The sequence below is a fragment of the Hyposmocoma kahamanoa genome, unplaced genomic scaffold, assembly GCF_003589595.1.
Source record: "Hyposmocoma kahamanoa isolate Upper Pololo Valley unplaced genomic scaffold, ASM358959v1 64, whole genome shotgun sequence".
Classification (NCBI taxonomy): domain Eukaryota; kingdom Metazoa; phylum Arthropoda; class Insecta; order Lepidoptera; family Cosmopterigidae; genus Hyposmocoma; species Hyposmocoma kahamanoa.
Window position 1 is genome coordinate 11478681 of NW_020653852.1, and position 19904 is coordinate 11498584.

General features: G+C 34.9%; 4 protein-coding genes across 4 annotated transcripts in view; 1 reads left to right on the forward strand and 3 right to left on the reverse strand.

Annotated features, from left to right (window-relative positions):
• Nucleotides 1–449: 449 nt before the first annotated feature.
• LOC113230873 lies at nucleotides 450–8204 on the reverse strand. The gene is made up of 5 exons (XM_026464976.1): nucleotides 8153–8204; nucleotides 7640–7853; nucleotides 6448–6633; nucleotides 4528–4785; nucleotides 450–749 (listed from the first exon to the last, which is right to left on the reverse strand). The coding sequence occupies exons 1-5, from the start codon at nucleotides 8198–8200 to the stop codon at nucleotides 568–570; spliced, it is 888 nt and encodes a 295-aa protein (XP_026320761.1). The 5' UTR covers nucleotides 8201–8204; the 3' UTR covers nucleotides 450–567.
• A 3023-nt stretch (nucleotides 8205–11227) lies between these two features.
• Nucleotides 11228–14151, reverse strand: LOC113230874. The gene is made up of 2 exons (XM_026464977.1): nucleotides 13968–14151; nucleotides 11228–11355 (listed from the first exon to the last, which is right to left on the reverse strand). Exons 1-2 carry the CDS (start codon nucleotides 14149–14151, stop codon nucleotides 11228–11230), a joined length of 312 nt encoding a protein of 103 aa, XP_026320762.1.
• Nucleotides 14152–14291: 140 nt separating this feature from the next.
• Nucleotides 14292–19904, forward strand: part of LOC113230855 (ejaculatory bulb-specific protein 3-like) — a 15472-nt gene continuing 9859 nt past the window's right edge. The window contains exons 1-2 of the mRNA XM_026464955.1: nucleotides 14292–14456; nucleotides 16762–16884. Coding sequence (XP_026320740.1) covers nucleotides 16789–16884 — 96 coding nt within the window. The 5' untranslated portion in view covers nucleotides 14292–14456; nucleotides 16762–16788. The remainder of the gene's footprint in view (nucleotides 14457–16761; nucleotides 16885–19904) is intronic.
• The window catches only part of LOC113230857, a 2948-nt gene continuing 756 nt past the window's right edge, over nucleotides 17713–19904 (reverse strand). The window contains exons 2-4 of the mRNA XM_026464959.1: nucleotides 19018–19228; nucleotides 18171–18311; nucleotides 17713–18067 (exon numbers count right to left, since the gene is read on the reverse strand). Coding sequence (XP_026320744.1) covers nucleotides 17991–18067; nucleotides 18171–18311; nucleotides 19018–19210 — 411 coding nt within the window. The 5' untranslated portion in view covers nucleotides 19211–19228 and the 3' untranslated portion in view covers nucleotides 17713–17990. The remainder of the gene's footprint in view (nucleotides 18068–18170; nucleotides 18312–19017; nucleotides 19229–19904) is intronic.

Genomic DNA, 19904 nt, shown 5'->3' on the forward strand with positions numbered 1-19904 from the left:
ACGGACCTCACGAATTTTTCTATGTGCTTGCGTCGTGTCTTTGTACTCGGTCTTTCAACGACTTTTTAGTCGTAGCGCCATCTATGAGAAATCTATGACAGATTTATCACCCAGTTAGTATCTTTACAGCTACCAGTCCTGGCGAGAGATGTCGCTATTCACTGATTAATTAAATTTTTATTGAATTGATATTCAATTATTTTTTTGTGAAATTACTCCACTAGTTTGTTATAATTATTAATACAAATATTTTTCTGAGTGTTCGATCTTTGTATTAATAATTATAACAAACTAGTGGAGTAATTTCACAAAAAAATAATTGAATATCAATTCAATAAAAATTTAAGATTTATAAAATTAGCTAAGGTTGTTCTTCATGAAATGATATCGTATCGTGCTTTATTTGATATGATTATCGTACCGTTAAAGTTATACAATGTTTTTAATAGGGTATATTTATTTTAATATAACGTCAGTGGTTGTTAAGAATCACATTTAAAAATACGATTTTCCATCAAATAAATGGTTACACAATATTATTATTTCTAGTTTTTTTTAATTTTGTGCCTATTGTTTGAGAAAATCTTGAAAAGCCGCCCTGTATTTGCCGTCGGGATCGTAGTAAGCCACTAGCTCTTTCCATATCTCCGGATGAGTCCTCTGTACCTCTCGCGCCAATATTTTTCCCAACTGCTTTTGTTTCTCAGTACATTTAGCACAACGCGTTGCCAATGCTTCTGGAAGCTTGTCTGCAAAAACGTAACACATTGTTATTTTTAAATAAATAACACACACACTCTTAGCCCCGCTCTAGGGAAACCCTGTATTGCGGGTGCCATCATGCCATGGATAGACAATCACAAATTACACCTAAACTCACGAAATAAAAAAATATAGGCCATATCGTCGCATAGCAAACAACACCGCTTAAGTAATTTCAAGTAATCAAGTAAAGTTAAAGGGGCGTGAAAAACCTGCATATATTATTGTATAAAACATTTTTTTACCTAGTGTTAGTAATAGGTTAAAATTAACCTATTACTAATAATAGGTAAAAAAAATTATAAAAATCTTTTATACAATAAGTAATATAAGCAGGTTTTTCATGCTCCTATAAAATTCCTTAAGCCGTGTTGTTTGCTAAGCGACGAAAAATTTATTTCTCCCGGCCTGGGAATCGAACCCAGAACCTCTGCATGGCAGACCACCATGGTAGCCATTAGGCCACGGAGGCAGTTTAAAATGGTTAAGTTATACATTGATTTTATTAAATATCAAAGTGTTTTACCACATATATTTTTGCAAATTAACTCCATTAGTTTGTTACAATTATTAATACAAATATCGAACACAAATAAAAATTCATTTGACCTGACAAGACTCGAACTTATGAAAACACCAAACTAGTAGCGCTAGCACGATAGAGCACGACTTGCGCGAGATTTCTATACGAGAATAGCAGTATCTCGCGCTTTATGCCGCTCTCGCGCAAGTCCCGCCTTTTCGTGCTAGCCCTATAGGGCGATATTCTGCCAACTGAGCTATAGGTCGAGTCGACAGAACTTACGAATTCCTTTTTAACACCGTAAGAAAAATACATTTTTAAAAGGAGGGAATCTGATAAATCTACCGAGTAAGACCCAGGTCTTGGAGATAGAAAACGAGTTAAAGGTAATCACGTATAGCTTCACATTGGAACAAATCACTCGTTTCATCACGTGATTCAACACTTTTACCTGAGGGTTATGGTCCAAAAGTGTATATTTGAAAAAAAAACACCACACCGGAAGAATCATTGTATAGTGTAATTTCACATATGCCAGGCGGTCAAAGTCAATTAAACTATTATAAGCCAGATTATGAAAACATTCGATTACAAGTATCATAAAATAAAAATTGTATAAAGTACGAAAACGTATATTTTAAGCAAACATATTTTGTCGAGTTCAATTGATGTTAATCAAACTAAATATCAAAAGGTCGCTACACCAAAACTAAAACTTTCCTTAACTCTAAACGATGCTATAAGCTTCGTTCCAAACGTTAAGATTCTGTATTCAGATCCAAAAATCAGAAAGGACGATTGCAATTGTAAAATAAAACGGAAAAGGATCTTCTGCATGTTTGCGTTGGACACTTGAACTGTGTTCGCCATTGATCATCCACAATCAATTTTTTACTAAAAGATACAATTTCTGGATAAATGTAAAACGGGTTAGCGTCCATAAGAAGAAAGAAGGATGGCGACATCCCGTGTACTTTGCGACCCAATGTTTTTGACAAAGTACATTAAAAGAGACCTATCAATACTTATGATTCATTATCAAAGCATCAAAACAGCTAATTGAGTACAGCCTGTAGATGCTGGGGGTTACAACTTGATATAGGTCATGTTTAAAACATTGTCCAGTATTTCGCTTCAAATGTTTGTTCGTAGTAGCAGAAAACAGCAAGTTTTCAGTTTGTTCCTAAAAATAATAAAGAATTTGCTGAATATTCCTAAATCTGCCAAACTCTGCCACATTTAAAACAACGTGAACATGTTCTATCGCAATGAAAATGAATGAAAATTAACTCTGTCCAATGGCAGAAATCTGCCACAAATGGTTACACTGTTATCAATCTCAAAGCGACATTGATATTGGCAAAAGGCCTGTTGTCAAAACGTTCCTTTGCTAACTTTCGTATCTCTCATTTAAATATTGTCTAAATACTTTAGTCACATTGTTTTTTATTTTTTACTTTATGTCATTATTGTTTAATTGATTATTTGATTGAGTACTTTATAGTTTTTATGTTTCATGAGTGTTCTATAAAGTAATAAAATGTTCAATAAAATGTGTGCGTGAAGTGGCAGGGTTACCCATCACTTGCTCGTACTATTTATTACGTTACGTGGTCAGAGCGGCAATCTGTTGTTGGTTGTCTATAATTCTATTATAGAATCCTAATAATTACACATCTTCATTACGTATTTATATATCGATATATAATATTATATTTTTCATTAATTCTCTAACTGGAATAATATTGAACATTTGTTTTAAAAATATATTAAAAGCACTTAAAATGTTATATTTTGGACAGGTACCTTTAAATTAGGTAACCAAAGTATTTGAAATTGCGTGTCCAAGTTTATCATTACCTAGTTAATAATTAGGTATATTCACTACGTAATATTTTATCGGCAATACAAATTGAAAATTCGAGAACACTTCTCTAGCTCACGAAGTTATGGCGTCTTATTATATTGATATAATAAATCTGTATTATATATTACTCTGCACTAAAGAAAACAATTAGTAAATGAGTCTCAAACGTAAGTTTTTTTACTTACTTCGTTTCATCTTTCAAAAAACGAAAGATACTCTTTTTATCCCGTTTAGATGATTATAAATAGCCGTACACATTGTGCTAATTTACGACCATTATAAATAGTGTCGTAAAATTATGTTATATATTAACGTACAAATTTTGTAATGACAAAATGAAAGCTATATTCAAATATCAAAGCAGTCTTCGAGCGAAAACGGCTCACCGACAGCCTTATTCTCGTTCAGTCTACGTGACCGTCAATGTGCGGAGCGCGGTACGGTATCTAAAGATAGGGAGGGGCGCAGAGTGTCCGTTCTCATTCCTTATTTGTTCTCTGGTGAAACGATAATGCCTAGGCAAGAGCATGTTAACAGCCAGATCTTTTTGTTCTTGCTCTTGCCAAGAATCACGTAATTTTTCTCAAACTTATCAATATATATTCTGCTTGTGACCAAAAAAACGGTCAGAAGAGTATTTAAAGCTAGCGGAAAAAATATTGTTGAAGAATTCAAGAAAGTTTGTAACGAAGCTACAGCTGTTTCTTCTTCTTTTCCCACAGGAAAGGAAATGAGTGGTTTGTTTTAAAATATTTCGTAATGCTCAAAGTGAATTTTAACATTACATCTTTTTGAAAAGGAGTGAGGTCGACACTATTATGTAGTTGGTCGAATAATGGAATATTTTATTTTAATATTTACTTTGTTTTAATTGCTATACTACTTCGACATATTTGAAATAAATATTTTGAAATAAAGCTAGGATCAATGAGGTACTCTCTCCGCAGCACAAACAATTTTTTTCCTCTAGGTCTGACGCACCCTAAGCAACAATCTACGAGTACCTTACGCCGATCAGCAAATAAGTATTATAGCGCATACGATCGATACGATATAAGATAATCTCAGTAAAGAGTACTAAAAAACCGACCTCAAAAGTCATTAATCCCCTAGTCTGCCCCCATAGAGGTGGAATATTTTCTTCAAATTTAAATGGGACCACTACTGAGGTATCCTCTTTCCAACAAAAAAAGAGTCATCAAAATCGGTTCACAGTTATTGCGTAACATACATACAAAATAATAAAAAAAAGAACATGCAGTCGCATTGAGAACCTCCTCCTTTTTTTGAAGTCGGTTCAAAAGAGGGGTTTTTGGGTCCGCTCTGTGACAGAACAGGGTATAAAAAAAGAGTTGTATATTGTTTTAGGACTTACCTTTGACTTGCTTGATTTCTGGGGTACATGGTCCCTTGTTGAGCAGACACCGCGAGTACGCTACTAACAGTCTTTCGTTGTTAAGTACTTGAGATAAATCGAAATTGTCGTGTTCTGAATTATATGTATTTTGAGCTAATACTACCGAACCAAGGCACAGGGTCAGAAGTGCAATTTTCATATTGTATTCTTTACCAGTATTGCAACAAGGAAGTGTTCTCTTCAAAGGTGTCAATACAAAATATAGTAAGCATATTACTGATCTAAGTTTATATAGTCGTTCAAATGGTGTTCCGGAGAACTCTTAGTTATTCTTGTGCCATAAATTATTATGGTGATTATAATAGAAGGTTAAACAACGATGACCATATCGGTATTAACTGCATTTGACATGTGTTAACTGCTGTTTTAATTGGTCAATCAAAGGAATAAAACAACAAGTAAATATTTTATATGTATTTCCAATTTTATAACACAAACGTGCTAGTATTACTTAATTGCTAAATAATAAATAAATTATTCGATTGCAGTCAATTACAGCTGTGGAAATAGAATAATAAATGCATCCTTTACATCTTTTATTTGAATACTATTGCGTAACGAATAAAAAAGTAAATAATATCACAAATATTACTATTTTCATTTGTGAGATCTAAAGATAATTAATTATCTACACATGAAATCGTAATCAAGTTTCATGAAAAAATAGTATACACCGTGCAACCATAATAATCGACGTGTGGTGTAGTATAATTATAGGGCTACTTTTAAAATAATAGCCTCGATAGACTTACTTACATTATAAGCAACAACTTTGGTTCCATAAATTTTAATAATTCATCCATTGACTTAAAAAGTCAATGAATTCATCACATTCTACTTTCATGTAATAAAAATTGCTGGCATAAATACCCAGTCCACCTGTACTCTCTACAGTCCCACCCAATGCTTGCCTTTGAATTTATTGCCTTATCTACTACCAAATATAGATCTAAAAAGTATCAGATAGTACAAGAAAACTTTAAAAGTATATTTTTGGTAAATTTATAATGTTTTGTAAAATTCATGGAACAAAAGTTGTTGCTTATGATGTTAGTAATATAGTCCTGTGAGGTTGTTAATATTTTACAAATTACTTTGCATGACATGACTCATGACACATCATCATTTGCAAAAAAAAATTTGATTCCCAATTCGAATACTCGATTCAACGCATACATGTTAGACCTTGTGATAGAAATACATTTAGAAAAGTACCTCAAAGAGTAGGATTTATTCCGAAAGTACGAGAAAGTTACAAAAATATAATAAATAAAATAATACATTTAGTCGATACATGCGTGTTCACTAGTATTCACTATACCACCATCAAAATATAATAATGTAACATACAAATTACACAGGATGTGCCGTTACTACAATGATATCCGTACTGGTACTGATTTTGGTATATTTTCACAAAGCTTACAGATGTCTTCGACGTTTGTAATTAGTTTTTGTAATCAACGATTTTAATTTATAACAGTTTCGTATTATTTTTTTTCGTTATTACTTTTTTATATTATTTTAATTATTCCATATTATTCATTCATAATTCATCCGGGAGTTACCTAACTTCATATTATTTTAATCAACTGTATATAATTATGTTTTTTTCTTTGCATAAGCTGTGTATTGTAAGTTGGTAGCAGTCGCAAAGGGTTGTGCTGATCATGTTATTTTAAGTAAATGTGACTTGTGTATCTGTAATTGTACCATATTATAAATAAATAAAGTAAATCATAACGATTTCAAATTCGGTGGCTTTCTAGTGACCTACAACTTTTTAATGGATCGCGACACGTGGAATGGATAATTGCAGGTCATTTTCGTGCTGTAGGACAATGAGGCAATCAAATAAGATCTGATTAAAATTTTCTTAGTTGCCAGTGACCAAAAAATTGTACAAAGCTTCGCGGTTAATGCGTTTAGGATCATATTTCTCCAAGAGCTCAATGAATCGAGGCTCACTCTTGGCTCTTATGCCCAGCAGTAGTTTTCTCACCACTACCTTTTGTTTCAGAGAACAGCGGGAGCAGGCCGATGAGAGAGTCTCTGGTAACATACCTGGAAGAAAAAAGAGGGTATTATAGTATAAAACTTAGAGACCAAGGATTGGTACAATGCATCGTCACTAGGATGGACGAAAATCAGCTGCAGAAACGGCCGAGAGCATCGCCTTAATTATTATTGTTAGCAGTACGTTTTTAAAAACATTATACATTATAATAGCTGCATTATAATGTATAATGTTTTTACATAGCATGAAATCCAAAAGATTTCTATAGTTCTAGGTACCTATGTAACCACAGACCACATAATATGTAACATGCAAATGTAAAAAAACTTAAGTTTAATAGAACGCCCTCTGCCGGACGATTTTGTGAAAGGAATATATTAAAGGAATGAATATATTAAAGCTATAATATATACCATACGATAATTTATTTATTTATTAAGGGGCTTCGATCATTATCATCATTAAAACACTTAATAAAATCCAAATAGATAAAGCAAAATACTACCTAAGCAAACGTGTATACCTACCAAATCTTTGCGGTGTACATATTTACTTGGCTCCGACAAAACGGATTGAAACCACCCAATATTAATTAAATGTATGCAAACCAACTTGATCCATCAGGATCAACGTATCAACGTCTGAACACACTCCATGAACAATGTTTTACACACTCAAAAATTCCTCATATTTCGCAACTCTGTGAATTTACCCTCCATATCAAACACAAAATCTAGTTTGACGGAACGTGTCCTCCGGAAAAGCCTATCCGGAGCAACCTATACTGACAGAGTCCTGCCTAATTTTACGTGGTCAAACCAAAGAACACTTTATTGAAGTAAAGAGCGATTTCACACACATGCTGTTCATTCGGACATACACAGTAGTTCTGGGTTTATGAGTAAGTCCAAATACGTCAAAAAATTAAAACACTTTCGTAATTTTTTGAGCGGCTCTTCCAGTATAAAAAAATTTGGCGAACTTAACTGTTAAGTCTGTGACATGTTTGCTTACGGCATTAAATAACTAATATACTACGTGGGTTATACTTACGTTTAAAGTTCTTCCCGTCCTTAGTACAAGGTCCCTTATCCATGACACACTTGTAATAGGCAAGCAGGATTCTCTCGTTTTGTATAATGGAATCGGCGTTGAAATTGTCATATTTGTTGGCGACGTTTTGATACTGACGACGTTGCGCGATGCAGGCCACCACCACCGTCAGCACACATGCCATTAACAACCAACTTCTCATGTTACTGGGATCCTGGTAACCAACAAGAAAGTGGTTAGAGAAAGTTAGTCCACAAACACACTTTCCATCATCATCACCTCATTTATACATCCCACTACTGGGCACGAATCTCCTCTCAGGATTTTGCTATAGTCTGCCACGCTGGCCTAATGCATGTGGAAACTTCGTACTTTTTCCGAGGGCTGTGAACCTTCTTCGACTTGCAAGTTTCATCACGACATTTTCCTTCATCGAAAAGCTCATGGTAAACTTCAAATTATATTTCGCACATAAATTCCGAGAAACTCATAGGTGCGAGCCCGGATTCTAACCCACGATCTCTGCTTGAGAGGCGGTAGATCTAACCATTCGGCTACCATTCGGCTAATGCTGAAAAAAATAATTGGTGTCACTCGTCCACAAAACAACACAAGTTTTCTCAAATAATTAGAAACTTTGTGGATTAACGAATCATCAATAAGATTTCTACATGGTCAATCAATCATTTTCATTCTTTCGTTCATTCATTTTCATGAAAAAAATAGTTTCATTTTCATCTAAAATTCATTCAACAGTACATTCAAACTCAAATAAAAATCTATGGTAATCTGATTAATTGAATTAATTACGTAAATATATTGAATTTATCAATGTACCTACTGGAATAACTCACAGCGCGAACGTCAGCAATCATAGTTATTCATCATGTTATTAATTACTATGCTGAGGATCATTTCCACGTAATATGTTAAATAGATGGTTACTTATAAATAAATGTTGAGATTTCCAAGAACGCATTGCTTAGATAATAACCTCTGGGAGAAGAAACTGTGTGAAAACATAATTTACCACATGGTGCAATGAGTATCATAAATATGAGAAAGGTAGAATAATGTATAATCAATAAAGATGTAATGTCCAACAAGACAATAACAACAAACCTAAAGTAGTATATTTTGTCTTTGTCCTTAAAATATGCGCACTTGTTTTTTTATGCTTTCTACGCGCACCGACGTCAGACGGCCCACCAATTGGAAAGTGGTATTGGTAACGATTACCGCCTATAGACATTTGCGATATGGAGGAAAATAAATACCTACATTATGACAAAAATTCAAGGTGAAGCTTATTGTGTTTTAATCTTAAAAGTTTGAAATATTTCACGTTTAAGTAATTAACATAATATATTATAATGAACTGCAATGGTGACTATGTAACTTTAAAAGACACCTTTTCAAACTCTAATAATAATATCAAGGGAATTTTAGAAAACTAAAAGGATAGAAATTTTGAAGCATTTAGTAACTTCAACTTTTTTGATGTATGTAAAAAATCATATTTATGGAGTCCTCTGTAACTGTGCTTTATAGTGTTAAGTACTTCCTGCTGAAATAATATTGTTAAGTTAAGAATTTGGAAAACAAAATACAAAAACTATTTGAAATTTTTACAAGTAACCAGTTTTAACAGAAAATACACCTAGAATACACAAAATTATCTAAACAACACGCGACATTGGCACAAAACTTTCACGGTTCACTTTCTAATATTTTTAAATGAAACTTACTCACTGTTAAAGAAAGTAGTGCAAGTAGTGCTCCAAGTGCGACTGTCGGTGGCAATGTGTTCCGATAGGTTACGGGTAAGGTACAAACTGTAGAGCCGTCCCCGCGGGGTGCATTTCTCAAACCAGTCTATGAGGAGGTCGAAGTAACGGACCGCATACAAATAAATGCCAAGTCCGGATTAAAAGAAAGCAGTGTTTACAACTTCTACTCGTTTTACTCTTGCTTATTTTTCATACAATGCGTGGTTTTTGGAGAAGAACGCTTAATTAAACAATGAAATAACATAGTATTTAGATATTGGTATCATAATGTGGAAGACGTTACGTAGACGAACAATAGTTTTAGAAATCAGTTGTGGGATTTACGTTAATTGATGCAAATCCTTTCTCAGATCGATCGTAAGAAGTTAAACATGACTTTCTTTTAAGTACTACTCTGCTGATATAAATTTATTTTACAATTCGTGGAATATTGTCATAATATTCGGCTTCAGTAATTGTCTATTATTCAGAGTTCTGTGTTATTAATTAATATTAGAGCACCTATGTTATTGAATGAACTTTGATTTCGGTTATTACGAATTGAAATACCAGTCTAATTCGATACCAATTTTGCGGTACAATTCGATGGCTTTCTAGAACCGCGGCCTATCTCAAAATCAACTTAATTCATCAGGAATATAATTTAAAAACAACAAAGGCATATCTAACACGCAAAGTCGACGAATCATGCACCGGTCTATGTTGTCACGTGTTTATTTTGATGATTTTGACCAATAAAAAGCTCAGTGTTTTTTTTTGCAATAAAATTTAGCACATTCTGAATGCAATTGTGTTCTATAGACAAATATGAACTATTTTGGTTTGAGCTACTGTGTTTGAAAAGCAGCGAGTTGTAAGATCGCCCTTATAATTACCAATTTAGCAAGACCTATTTACATATTTAATACTCAACTACATTCCATAGTATAAAGGTTTCAAATTAGAACAAACTGAATAAAGAACAGATATTAAAAAAGCTCGATCATTTAGTCTGATCCTTTAACAGGTTTTATAATCTGTGTCAACGACCTTAAATTAAGCCCTTCGAGTAAGGAAATGTAAACGAAATTCTGGAAAGTTGTCTACAGCCACAACAACTAAAACAAAATAAATGTGTTCTGAATCAATTACAGATTTGGACTCAAAGAACAAAAACTTACCTGTAGTGGGACCTATCCCACTAAGAATAATAACCTATTATTGTTTTTATTTTGGACTATAGGGTATTCTGTCACGCAACATTCGGATAAAATGCCATGAGATACTTAAGCCCAAATAATAGTATGTGGTCTGTGGTTTCGACATTTGTAGTATTGCACCTGGAGTCTTAAGTACAAACTTTCTACAATGCTATAATTATTCAAAACTTTACAAAGACCTACTTTCAATTGGCAATATGGAATCATGTGTGTATGCGGCCAATAACAGTAAATATTTAAATATAAATAGTACAGTAATAGTTCAACCAAAAAAACTCCAATCGTCTAGAAATTTTCATGGTAACTACACCAATAATCGATGATACTATTTTCTAACATTAATACTTAAAAATATATATACAGGTTCATTATACCTAAATTAAAGGCTGGCTTATTGCAAAAAAAACGTCATTGATTTGACACCTTACAACAACAAAAAAGGCACACTAATCGATGACTCCAACTAAACAAAAAACACGTCATAAAACAAAAATAATTTAATTTTTAGTTCTACAGCGCAGATACATTTAAATTATTGTACTGATCATGTTTTTTTTTATAAAATTATAAAACTTGAAACAAATATATTATAATTTTGACTATCCATTTAGAGCTAGACTTAGTATAGCAGGATCTTCCATCGCTCGACGTTTTAGGCTTTGCAGCTTGTTTTTTTCTAATGGTGTACAATCTGCACATGATGTGACGAGCATCTCGGTCAGATCATCTGAAATGGATAAGTTCGTTTATACGGATGTTAGGTCATTTAAGGTCACCAGCTGACATTAAAAGATATAATTACAAACTTATTAAATAATAAGAAAAAATTAGTTGACAAATGCTGTTGTGTGGTACGAGTGTCACATCATATGTATGGGAGCATGTCAAAATTTTGAATATTACTACTTTTATTTTTAACAAGTTATTGATGGCGCCTCTTAAAATTTTTACGATGAAAATGGTGAATTCACAAACTAAATATTTATATACATAATTTTTAGTTGTTATAGAAGTAAATAATCCAAATAACTATCCTTGTCATATATATATCCCTCATTGTCATAATTAACGCATTTGTATTTTGGTAACTTTCGAGATATTAGCACTTAAAGTTCTTTGTTTTGCTGGTAAAAAATATCAATTACGCTGATTTTACTTAACAGTAAAACGGGAACTAAATAAGATATAAAAAAATCGATTTAAGAGGTTTGTAAATCTCGTTTCGCTTATTCCAGGGTATTAATAACTCTATTTCGTTAAAAATGACGATTAAGTTAGATAAAATAAGGAGGGCAGCATCAAAAATAATACGACCTTTGCATTTGTATCCTCTATCTCTACCACATCAAGTATATAACCAGAAATAGAGACGAAATGTCATTTAATTTGTTTGAAAACTATTCTGCCAAATCATTACTGTGACAACTGCATTCCGATTGGCCAGCCCGAATTCGAAAGTCAATTGTTTCACTTCAAATCGACCAGTTTAACTTGAGCTTTGCTATAATGGATGATAATTGCAAAATTACACATTTATTTTCCACATGTATTGTAATTAAATGTTTTGCTGTTTTTCCCACACCACCGAATGGAACAGCCTCCATTATTAGCGATATTATCTTTATTACAATAAATACAGAATATTTTTGGAATATATTATTTCAGTTTTCATTTGTGAATTCTGCGCAAACAAGAGTTGATATTTAAAAGCGATATAAGGCTCATTTATCTGATGAGCTGCCAGGGATGGATGGCCCTTATTTTGTCTCCATTTCTGGTTATATACTCGATTCTCTACCACGAGACACATATGACATATCGACCCCTCCTATGTAAACTATCGTATGTCAAAATTGCCAAGTTTGCAGGGGAACGTTTTAGAGTTTTGAATTCACTGGAATGAGCAGAACACGTCACTTTATTTCTTAATTTTTTATGGCAAAACTCACACAGAGATTATAAAATCCTAGGTATCAGTTAGATGAACAACCACAATTTATTTTATCATTTTACAATTTAATTTAGCATTTCTAGGATAAAGTCACGTGTTATACTCATCATTTCAATCATTTTAGTGAATTCAAAACTTAACGCTCCCTTCTAAACTTGGCAATTTCGACATGCGATACTTTACGTAGGAGGAGTCGATATGACAGTTGTCGCTAGCGACCGCGTAAATTATTTCACAATTTTATATGGCAAATTATACAGCGCCCCTAGTGGTGAAAGAACATTTTGTATACAAATGTTTTATGCGAGCGCTAACGATAACTGTCACTGTAATAATAATAATAACGCACACACTCAACATAGCCCCGCACTAGGGAAACCCTGTGTCGCGGGTGCCATGGACACATACATAGACAAACACAAATTACACCCAAACTCACGAGAGAAATAAATGTAAGCCATACAAATATTTCTCCCGGCCCGGGAATCGAACCTAGGACCTCTGCGTGGCAGTCCGGCATGGTAACCGTTCGGCCACGGAGGCAGTAATGTCATAATAGAGGCACTGTAAGAGCGTCCGCACTACGTCTGAGTCGTATTAGTTCCGAATCCGAGAAATGACGGTCCGAAATATCACAGGGATAATTTTATCTCTGGGTGTACAAGCGATATTCGTATTTCCTCGGATTCGAATTGGACTTAGTGCACAAGCGACATCCGAAGTGGGTCCGAGTTTTCTAGATTTACATAGTCTCGGATTCGGAACGAATACAAGTGTGTTTAGTTTGTTTCTTCATTGTACAAATGGCGCACATATGTGCCGTTTTCTATCATTGTATCCTCTCGTATGAAAAATTACCCGGTTTGTTCGAAACATAATTTTTCCCATTGGAAATTGAACCGCACATCGTTATTTTATTCATTGCTATATTCGTATTATACAGTATATTATACTTTAGTGAGTCACCGTGTTTGTGGCGTCACCTGTGATCGTAGAGTGGTGCTATAAGGAACCACACGCTTTTTTCAACTGTAAATTTCCCTTAGAAAATGGATCCCCACGTCATTTCTTTAGCGTTTAAAGGAACATTCAAGTATGACGCTTGTAGCGCGGCAGTGGCGCCACTGTGGCGCTGCAACCGCACAACTACTAAATTTCATACAATATTTAGAAGCGCAGATACAGCGACACAAACGACATGACACGCACTCGCCACTATTGCTTTCACAATAATTCAACTAAAAATTACTGAAGCGCCACAGACACACGACTGTCTGCCACTGTAGTGGTTCTACAAGCTTCTAGTCTGAAGACGGGCGTCTTCTTAATAGTATATTATACTTTAATGCGTCACATGTGAAGTGATGATGAAATGGTCAGTCACTTACGTTTCATGTCCTTGTCTTCAATAGTACAAGCAGCATCGTTTCTTACACACTCGAAAAACTTTTTCGATCTACTCGGGTTCCCCAACATGGCTTCAATATCAAAATCATCATAGTTGCGAATTTTGCAATGAATTTGACTTAACACAGCTAATATTGTTAACACAGTTAAATACTTGGAATCCATAATTTTTGTTCAGCAGCTGTTAACCATAGGCATCGAAATCAAAGTAGACTTGAACTATTTAAAGAAATTTTAACAATGGAACTTGTATAACTAAGCTAATAAGTAACCACCATTGTTCTGTCCGTCTGTGGTTTAGTGCCATACGTATGCTAGCTGATTGCAAACGTAATAAAAATTTTAAGTGCTGTAGTATAATCTCTAAAAGCCCATTTTCGTTAAAATTCAATATTATATTAATGAAATATACTATAGTAAATTTTATGTAGCGTTAACAAATTTCATCTACCCTATACTTGGCAGATAATGTAAGTTATCGATTTTAATATATATTTTTTATTTATTTAGTTTAGTTTGGGTGATGATGTGAAGTGGCATGTAAATATTTGTCCGTGTGAGTTGGTTTTCTGTACATTTAAACCAATACACAAAAGGAAGAAGCAAACTGACGTACAGAGACTGCCAGTTTTTCTGCCCTATGTACAAGGGGTGACAGATAAAATAGCCAGGTTGCTAAGGAAGTTTTCCATAAAAACTGTTTTCACCCCCTTATCCAAAATAGGAAAAATGTTACGTTCACCAAAAGACCACCTTCCTTTACAAACACCGGGTGTCTATAAAGTAAACTGCAGTTGTGGGAGCTCGTATATCGGTCAGACTAAACGAACAATTGTCGATCGTATGAAGGAACACATCCGAGCAGTAAAAAACAATGATGCACAGAATACGGATCTACGGATGAGTCGATAAGTTGACAAGTTCCATGGGCCTGCGGTGTGTCAGTCTCGGAGTATGGAAGATATAGGGAAACCCCAACAGGTCTACTCCACGGCAAAGGAGGTTGCGAATGCTATTAGGGGAATGACACGCGGCTAGTCCCCGGGACATGACTTACTTAGCATAGAGCACTTGCAACATGGAAGTGTTCACTTACCTAGAGTGCTCGCCTTGTTCTTCACATTATGTGTAGGGCATTCATACTTGCCGCAAGACTTAATGAAAACTGTTGTTGTCCCTATTGTGAAGAACAGGACGGGTGATGTCTCTAGTATTAGCAACTATTGACCTATATCCCTGGCTACTATAATAGAAAAATTACTGGACAGTTTGCTTGACAAGCAATTAAGGAAGCACTTGAAATTGCATGACGCTCAATTTGAGTTCCCCCGGGAGTTTCAATAGAAGCTGCTATCCTTTGCGTCAAGCACACTGTCCAGTATTATACCTCGAAAAAAACTCCTGTTTATGCTCGCTTCCTCAACCTATCCAAAGCTTTTGACCTTGTATCATATGATGAGTTGTGGAGTAAGCTACAGAAAAAAACTGATCTCCCAGGTGATATAGTTTGTATTTTTAAGTTTTGCTACAACAACTAACGCAACTTTGTTAGATGAGCAGGCGCGACGTCGGGCGTGTACGGGTTGGAGTGCACCATGAGACAGGGGGGATTGAGCTCGCCAAGTCTCTTCAACCTGCATTTAATTGTTGAACTCTGCAACACCGAAATCGTATGCTCTTTGGATGGACAGATTGTAAATAATATTATCTACGCGAATGTTGTTGCTGAGTCCATCAATAAGTGCATTAAGAAAACTAGTTGCATTATGTGAGCGCTATGCTGAGATCCATGGCTTACGGTACAATGCGGCTAAGAGTGAGTTGCCTGTATTCAAGGCGGGTAGCAAAAGCGATAATTGTGTCCCCGAAGTTAAGTTGTGTGGCACTCCTCTTAACAGGGTCACTAAATTTAGATACCTTGGGCATTGGGTCAGTGAGTCCTTGGAGGATAACACTGATATTGAGAGAGAGCGTAGGGCATTAGCCGTGCGGGGCAACATGTTGGTCCGTAGGTTTGCAAGGTGTATCGACAACGAGAAGGTATCTCTTTTTAAAGCTTACTGCCTTTTATACTTAGACCTTTTATACCTGCATCCTATGGATCAACTACACTCGGAAAGCTCTCAGCTCTCTAAGAGTTAGGAAATGAAACTATTTTTCCGGATTTACATCGCGTGTTTGTTTTTTCAAACAAACCGACGTTTCGGGCCCTTTACAGGTCCCATGGTCACGGTTGACTGAGGTGGTACAGTCTTCAACCAGTTATGTCTAATATTAAATGTAAGCGTTGGTTTGTTTGAAAAAACAAATATACGCGATTTAAATCCGGAAAAATAGTTTCATATCCTATGTGTAACAATCGCGAAAACCTGAGGTGTCTCAGAGTTAATTAAATTTTTATTGAATTGATATTCAGTTATTTTTTGTGAAATTACTCCACTAGTTTGTTATAATTATTAATACAAAGATCGAACACTCAGAAAAAATTCCTTCGATCCGGTCGGATTCGAACCGACGTCTTCTTGCATACCGTGTCAGACGCTATACCAACTAAGCCACGGAACGAACCAACGGACCTCACGAATTTTTCTATGTGCTTGCGTTGTGTCTTTGTACTTGGTCTTTCATTTCGCCATCTATGAGAAATCTATGACAGATTTATCACCCAGTTAGTACCTTTACAGCTACCAGTTAAGTTTTTCTGAGTGTTTTTTCTGAGTGTCCGATCTTTGTCTAAGAGTTGTTTACAATAATATATTCCGGATGTTGTTGCAGATACCACGATTCTGTAGAGCGTCAGGAATGTTCGCCGATGATCATGTGGACGGATTTGCAGCCATCATGAGAAAGAGAGTGGCATCCTTGATGCGCAGAGTGCATGGCAGCGGTAACAGCATCGTGAGTATTATCGCTGGCAGTGTCCAGGGTTCATTTTTTGAACATTGGACCAAACTTCATGTGTACCTTGGGGTACACATGAAGTGTACCGTATAAATATGTGCTGGGTTTAGACCCAGCACATATTTATACGATTTGGGATACCGCGGGAAATAGCAACAGATCGTGGCACAGAACATCGACTGCGTATCACCACGAGTCAATGGGAGCTCTAGAAAATACGCACAAGACAATGGGCGCGTATTTGCGCATTAATTGCGAAAAACGTCACCATCGTGGAGCAGCTGGTTTCCTTACTGGTGTTTTGCGCACTATAATACGGTTCACGGCGAAACAAAATACACACCACATGAGCTGGTTGGTATTTGGTAAGCCATGCATATTACCAAATAATTTCACAGGTGGCGTAATAGACCCTATGTATAACTACGACAGCTATCCTGTCGAGTTCAAATACAGACTCCAATACGATGCCAGGAGTAACTTAATGTGATGTGGTGAAGTGAAAACTAGCCTACGACTGTAAAATAAATTCAGTTCAGTATACGAAAGGTATGTATCTGTTACTAAAAAACGAAACTGGAGGTAAATTAGATAGTGTTTATTTAGGTCCATTTTTAATCTTGCAATATTTAGGTAGTAATGTAAAGATAATGAGAAACGGAAGAGAAGATATCGTGCATAAAAACCGCTCCAAACCATATAATATGTAACATATATAATATGTAATACTTTAGTTTAATTGAAACCAATTATATAGTATTTTTAGTAATTGTATTTAATAATTGTAACCATATACTCGTAAGCAAATGTTACTCGTAAGTCGGAAGTCATTGTGTAATAATGAGCCATTTCTTATATTTTACTATGTACAATCTTATGATAACTATGTAATTTCAAATAGGTTTATATTTTTACTATTTTAATATTCTTATAGGTTTATACGTTTAGTTAAGAGGAAAATATCGGAGAGTAGAAATAAAATAAGACAACCATGTTTATTTTATTTTTTTCCCTCCAAGGAAGGTGTAGTGTAGATGTATGCGTACAATATGTATACTCATATTATTCTCAATAAATCAGCGTTATACCAGCCTTCCCTCATTTCACTCAAAGCCACCAGCTCCTATACTTACAATTTTATTACGAAGCTCAAAGTGATCAGACGGTTTCGTAGAAACGCCTGATAAAAAAAGGATCAAAAACACTTAATAAATACATAAGCTACATAGATATATTAATTAACAAAATAATATTCAAAGTATTAACTGATTAGACTTATTCACTTTTGGGTTTGTATCTGTCAGTGATTTCTTGAAACTCCTTGGGATACTTCACGGCGGCAATTTGAACGATTTGTTCCAACTTCTCCTTTTGTTTAGGCGTGCACTGCTCGCATTTTGTTTCCACTATTTGCGGGAATGTAGCTGTGATATTAAACGAAATATGTTATCAGAGTATAAGTAGGTATTTTCTTACTAAAGCGTTATTTATTAGCAATAGTTTTTTTTAAAACATATGGAAATATTTATTTCATTAATGGTTCACAAAATTCTATAAAGACATGTTAAATCAAAAAACCGCATGAACCAAAGTGATAAAACTATTTGTCTGGAAGAGACTCGTACTCGGCAATGCAAGATCTCTTTTTATCTCTATTTAAATTGTGTGTCTTTTTTTCGCTAAACATTACTTCTAATTTATGTCTGTTCAATTCGTAACACCGACTACGACCATTTCGTACGTAACAAATTCTTAGTAGGTAAGGGTAATGTAATTGTAGTTTGCAAAATAGTCGATGAAACTTTTAGGCTTTCCTAAAATTTCTTTCTACTTATGACTTTTTTAATACAATCCTATTATAATGCTTTAACAGCAACTACCAAAATCCTTGAGTATATATTTTAGTCCTTAAATTATTTTCAAATTAATATAAGCAGGTGGTTTTTTTTTCCGTTTCAAGTATAATTTTGTAGTATACGTACGAACGGCAGCAAACTACTCATTGACACAATTCAATAAGACTGAACGAGTATTCATACATGTATCATAATATTGATTTGTATATAATAACTCAACGTACAATTTTTCGAACTTGAACAAACCAAGCGAAAACAAGCCTATTAAGCTTACCTCTCAACTTCTGAAAATCACCACAAGGAGCTTTATCCATAAGACACTCGTAGATGGTCCTCCAGGAGGCTTCATTGTTCATTACCTTTTCAAAATCTATGTTCTCGATGTCTCCGAAGTCTTCACCAGCCGCTGCTGATGATGCCAAAGCTATCATTGCAGCCATCAGCATGAGGATTTGGAGAGCTTTCATTTTGATTACAATGTATAACTGAAATAGGGAATAAACGTGGTTTAGTTGTACTTTATTTTAATAAACGACTAGAAAATAGTGGGAGGAAGCGCGTTTGTGCATTGCATCCGATTCGTATTCGTTCCTAATCCGAGACTATACATACCTAAAAAACGCGGTCCCACTTCGAATGTCGTTAGTGCACCTGTATCGCTTGTGCACCTAGAGATAAAATGATGCTTGTGACATTTCGGACCGACATTTCTCGGATTCGGAACTGGGGGTCTACTCTCGATCTCCGTCCGACATCCGTCCGAAACAATTACTGCCAAATAAGCAATACTTGACCAAATAAAAAGACGCGTGATACGAATGAAGCTTCGTACTGGATACTTGTCTTTTAATTTTGTCGAATATTACTTATTTGACAGTAATTGCTTCGGACGGATGTCGGACGGAGATCGAGAGTACCCCCCTGATACGAATCGGACGTAGTGCGCTAACACTCTTAAAGGTGGCCAATTTGGGGATGGGACCGGTTTCATCCAATTTCCGTTAACCGATTTCAATAAAACTTGGCAAATAGATGTAGTTCCACGAAGTTTTGAGATCTTTTTTTAAATATTTTAGTTCCCTTCAAGAACAAAGTGCTTACCTACACAATCTGATTTAATAATAGGGGTTAAAGTATGAAATTGCCGATTTGTACTGAAAA